The 5,600-nt window shown below is 38.2% G+C and overlaps 1 protein-coding gene across 1 annotated transcript; it reads right to left on the bottom strand.

The window, feature by feature from the left end:
• Nucleotides 1-1,465: 1,465 nt before the first annotated feature.
• On the bottom strand, nt 1,466-5,207 carry LOC131058136 (receptor-like protein EIX1). The gene is made up of 2 exons (XM_057992126.2): nt 1,832-5,207; nt 1,466-1,651 (listed from the first exon to the last, which is right to left on the bottom strand). The coding sequence occupies exon 1, from the start codon at nt 5,121-5,123 to the stop codon at nt 1,833-1,835; it is 3,291 nt and encodes a 1,096-aa protein (XP_057848109.2). The 5' UTR covers nt 5,124-5,207; the 3' UTR covers nt 1,466-1,651; nt 1,832.
• Between the last annotated feature and the right edge of the window lie 393 nt (nt 5,208-5,600).

The raw sequence follows: 5,600 nt of genomic DNA, 5'->3' as shown, positions 1-5,600 counted from the left end.
ATGCTGTAGATAACCTCAAATTTCTTTATCTACTAGTTTACATGCTTCCCTCTGTATAATTTTAGATGTGTTCTTTTCTTGCAATAAGATCAAACCCTTTCACACAAGTTTTCACTCAAATATAGATTAATATAAAAAACCCTCTACCTAATATCTAGAAATTCCAAGGTGATTAGACTTTGATACTAAAAGAAAAGAAGCCAAGTGCACATAAATTCTTCTTGAACTAATCTTAGAGGAGAGTATTGTGTCGGTTAGATATATTCACAATTATAGAAAGGATAAATGCATATAAGAAATCAACAAAATCATTACCACAACAAAGATGTATGTGAGGAAAGCCTTTAAGGTGAAAACCCCTTCTTCAAAGTAATTCAATGTATTATTTAGTAATCTATTGTAGGTATAATACACTCGTAGAGATAGATTTTATACGAGTATCACCAACCAAAGATTTGGTGTAACTTCAAGAGCATTATAGTACCTACAAACTCACTATCAAGATTTGTATCTTGAGCATCCTATTAATAATAGAATCACTACACGGAATCATCAAATGTTAATTATAAAATTATGAGATAAAACCACCTAGAAAAGTAGTTCTCAAATACTTAATTAGAAAACCAACACTCGCATCCTAAGATGAGCTAAAAATAATGCATTCCTTTCAACTATCATATGTGTGTTACAATCCACTCACTAGCTTGAACATTATAGCTTGTTTCTATGTTTTATATATTTTAACATTTTTTTATGTAAGAAGCCCAACTTCTAAAAGTCACAAATTTTGATCTAGGAAGCCATTGGGACCCTTTATATTTTTTTATTGTAGATCTTGAAAAGATCTATGCAACATGTATCCCTAGAAGTGATGTTAACAACTCATTTTTTTTTCCCCACAAAAAAAGTCTATAGCCTACAAATTGAGTACTTCAATTTCATAGTCCAAAAAATTGCATTAATTGAATATAGTTAATATAAGGAGCAAGGTTGATGACATCAAGAAAATCAAGTGCTATACACCAAAGTTAATGAAGTTTAGATCCATAGGTGTGTAGATTGGTTCCTTAATTGTGAATGTGACGCTGAACAATAAATATATATTTTTTATATGAATGCACTTATCTAATTATTTATTGAACACTAATATACTAACAATTCAATCAAAATATTTGTCAAAAACATTCTTCATCAAATTTAAAACTAGATAAATTTATTATTTTTTGATTTATTTTAATAACATTTATTTTTATTTCATTATGAATCTCAATTTTATCTTAATTTTTTTTATCATTATAACTATCTTAATCTACCCTAAAATACTAGTGTGATATATTACCCGCCTAAAATATAAATCAAATTTTATAGAAACAAAAATTTACAACAGATCTACTCATGAATACAACGATAAATGCGATCCTATTATTTTAGCAGCCTTCATTAAAAGAAAATGTTGAGCAAAATAAGAGAGAAAAGCTTAAAAGTAAGCTAATAAACTTCTATAGTTGTATCACATGTCCAGGAAAGACACTCAAGTTTTTAGATTTCCAAGGAGAAAACCGACGGTGCGGTCGATCAAATGTATGCAAAGCTGAGTCCACTCGCACTCCCCACCACGTGTCATCTTATTCATCACTTTTATCAACACTCTCTGCGTTGGAGAAGGCCTTGTTAGACTCGGCTTACTAGGCTCTAAAACATTAGCTAACGAACTTAAAAAAAACAAAAAAATGAAATGTTATTTTGGCAGCTTTACTACATGAAAGGAAAATATTTAGCAAATTGAGAGAGAGGAGAGAGCTTAACTATAGCAAACAAACTGCTAACACACCTTAGTTTCTGAATCTTTCAAAGAGATAAACGATGGTGCGATCCATCAACTTTAAGCATCTTCTGCCCAGTGTTTTGGAACAAAACAAAATTCCAATGACAAGATTAAACGCAACTGCAAAGCTCAGTCCCATTGCCAGTCCCCACAACACATCCTCTTCTACATCACTTGTATCAGCATCATTATTCACCCCTTCTTTCATCTTTGGCTTGCTTTCATCCTTTGGCGAAGGCGACCATGACTCGTTCAGTTGTAAGCCGTGCAGACCTGGATTATGTGAGAAGGATGAGGCTTCAAATGTTGCGAATTGTGCCCCTTGCGGTATCATTCCTGTAAGATTATTGTATGACAGATTCAAGTAACTTAGGAATGTGAGATTCACCAACGCTGCAGGAATAATTCCAGACAGTTGGTTTTTCGAGAGGTCAAGGGACTCTAGCTGTGCCATGTTTCCCAAGGACTCAGGTATGGTACCACTAATATTGTTTCTTGAAATATTAAGGATAATCAAACCAGCGAGAGATCCCATGCCTTGAGGGACATGACCAGATATTCTATTGCCTGATAGATCAAGGCATTTTACCAAACTCAAAAATCTCACATACTCCAGCTCCAATCCTTTGTTTCTAATGATTATTTTCTCTACATAAATTTTATCTTTTAACCATTCAAACTCAAAGACTTTTGTATTCTCTGACCAATTCGCCATTCCCCTCATCTCTGAAATGCTGACCGGAATCATTCCTGTCAATCTGTTCATTGAGAGGTCTAATATTTGAAGAGACGGTATTTTGCTTACATCAGCAGGTACAGTTCCTTCAAATTTGTTTGATCTTAAAATCAAAATCTTAAGATTAGAAAGCTCTTGAATCCCATTTGAAGAAATATTCCCTGTTAGTCTGTTGTCCCCCACATCTAATATCTGCAACTGCCTACAATTTGCAAGTGTTGGCAGAGTTCCATTTAGACGATTTCTCCTGATTTTCAGTGTTTGTAGCGAAGTCATGTTTCCCAACTCCGCTGGCAACTCACCTTCCAAACAATTGTTCTCCAAATTCAATACCTCAAGATAACTGCAGTTTACAAAACCTGGAGGAATCTTACCTGTAAGTCGATTATTTGACAAATCCAGAATCTCTATAACCCCCCCTTCACAAATTGTGGATGGAATGCTACCACTGATATTGTTCTGAGACAGAGACAGGGAACTAAATTGATACTCGCCAATTTCAGCTGGAATGGATCCATAAAAGTGATTTTCAGACAGGTCTAACGCAGCCACTGAAGGAGGAGGAAGCGGGAGCGGACCATGAAAGTTATTGTGATGCAAGTCCAGAATCTTTAATGCTTTAAGCCCCATTAGCTTGGAAAGTAAATCGCCTGTAAAACTGTTATAAGACAGGTTGAGCTTTTGAAGAGGAAGGGAATCCCATATCCACGCAGGAATATTACCCCACAATCTATTGTCTGACAAATCCAGATCGGAAATTTGAATTTGAGTTGATAAGAAGGCCGGGAACTTACCCTCCATGTTACATGATCTTAATTTCAATGTTCTAAACGAGTTTTGGGGAACCCAAGTCGGACTGACTTTCACAGTTAACGCATTGTTTGAAATGTCTAGAGATACCAGACTGGAGAAATTATGAAGGTGGGACTCTGTAAAGTTCCCGCTCAACCGATTAGAGGTTAGGGAAAGTACCTTCAGTTGAGATAGATTTGAAATGTTGTCAGGTATTGCATCTGTTAACAGGTTGTTGCTGAGATCAAGCGTCTCAAGGTGAAGTAGTTGACAAACGGAAGCCGGAATTTTGCCAATCAAGTGGTTATTGCTCAGATCAAGCAGAACAAGGGACTTGGTGTTGGCCAAGGAAGGAATTGTGCCGTTCAGTTTATTGTAGCTCATATCAAGGTGTGCGAGGGAGGTAAAATTCATGTCATGGGATGGAATGGCACCGGTTAATAGGTTCTGCCTCAAGTGAACATAACGGAGCTTCCCAAATGCACCGAACAACTTAGAGGGTATGTTGCCCTCCAACTGATTGTATGAAAGATCGATAAGGGCTAAAGGAAATGTTCCTAATGGATGCTTAGCGCCAAAGGATGGTATACTTCCTATTAACATGTTATAAGAGATATCCAACATTACAAGTCCTGTAAGATTAGCAATGGTGGGAGGAAGCTGACCTTGGATTAAGGAGTTCGAGAGATCCAAGAGAGTTAACGAAGAGATGTTGGCAATTGAATCTGGAATAGCTCCTCCTACATTCGTTGTTGTAAGAACAAGGCTCTTAAGCCTGGTAGAGTCTCGCGGCAGAATGGTTGAAAGATTCCCTCCCAAATCCAGATTGGCAGAGAAGTCAACTTCTTGCAGGTTTGGAAGGCTCAACAGATCAGAAGGGATGGAACCATTGAGCTCACAGCTGCTAAGCTTGAAAGAAACCAGGCTGGAAAGGTTATGTAAGGGAGCAGGTATGGACGAGAAGAAAGCATTGCCACCAAGTTGGAGGTGGGTTAGACTGGTGAGATTTGCAAGGGAAGGGGGAATTGGGCCAGACAACATACAGTTGTACATTTGAAGACGCCTGAGGCTGTGCATGGTGGAGATAGCTTTGCCCCATTCATCGCTTGCCACTTGCATCATATTGACCCCGTCGAGCAGCAGCACCTCTAAGTCCCTCATGTTTCCTATCCACATCTGCATGTCTTCAATTGTGATGGAGGAAGAGGAAATGTAGTAATCTGTGGAAAGATCCAAGTAGCGCAAGGTGGACATGTTGCCCAACTCCCTAGGTGTCTTTCCCCCAAATCCAGCATTTGACAAGCTCAGATAGCGCAAAAATTTCAGCGTGTGGAGTTGCTGAGGGAACCCAACACCACTGAAGTTGTTGTAACTCAAATCCAAGACTTGTAACATCTTTAGAGAAAACAGAGGAGAAAGAACGTCTTTTTTATTACTCCCAACAGAAAGCCTAGTGATCTCGGAACGAAAATCAGAGGTAGAATTCTGCTGAGCCATAGCCGGATTGTTGGCGAATGGATCGCGGAGATCCAACTGAATGACATGCTTTGCTGTATTATCACACTGGATTCCTTCCCAGTGGCAACAGTCAGTGGAATTATTCCAAGTCTTCAGTCGACCAGACGGGTCGTGAAGGCCTCGCTTGAAATCCAAGAGGGATTTTTTCTCATTTTCTGGACAACAAGATACCCAGGAAATCTGCACCAATAGCAAGGTGCAGAGCAAACTCACTGGCAAACATGCCCTACAAGAAACAACACGAGAACCCATTTAGCAGAACAATATGAAGCAACGAAGAACTAGTTTTTAATTTGTCCACGGACACACCACGCATAGAGTCCCATGAAGCAATTGGGAGATTTAAACGATAAAAAGAAGATAAAGGCAAGGCTTATGCAGTGGAGGAAACTTCTTTGCAAGTTGCAACGTGCCAACGACCACGAGTTCCATTGACGTAATAAAACTCAAATCCAGTTATTTAATTGCAATTAATTCCTATTATTCTGACCACATAGATATTATTTAGGAAAGTTATGTTGGTAGGGCCTTTTTAGTTGTATTGAATTTCCACGAACGTCGTTAGCGCGTAGAGTTCACGCGGAATCAAGATGAGAATGCGAATGAAAACGTGGCGTGGAATTGTATGATAAGAAAACCTGGCAAGGACGTAACTCAAGCGGTGAGTGGAACGGATTGGAAATTATTAAGAAAATTGGTTTGGAAATGTATAACTATTGGATTGTAAAA

Source organism: Cryptomeria japonica, chromosome 7 (genome assembly GCF_030272615.1).
Source record: "Cryptomeria japonica chromosome 7, Sugi_1.0, whole genome shotgun sequence".
In the NCBI taxonomy this organism is placed as follows: Eukaryota; Viridiplantae; Streptophyta; class Pinopsida; order Cupressales; family Cupressaceae; genus Cryptomeria; species Cryptomeria japonica.
The sequence above is the reverse complement of the archived record's forward strand: the minus strand, read 5'-3'. Positions and strand labels throughout refer to the sequence as shown.

Excerpts from the sequence above, each read along its gene's own strand:
- LOC131058136 (XM_057992126.2), bottom strand. The coding sequence starts at position 5,123 with ATGGGTTCTCGTGTTGTTTCTTGTAGGGCATGTTTGCCAGTGAGTTTG.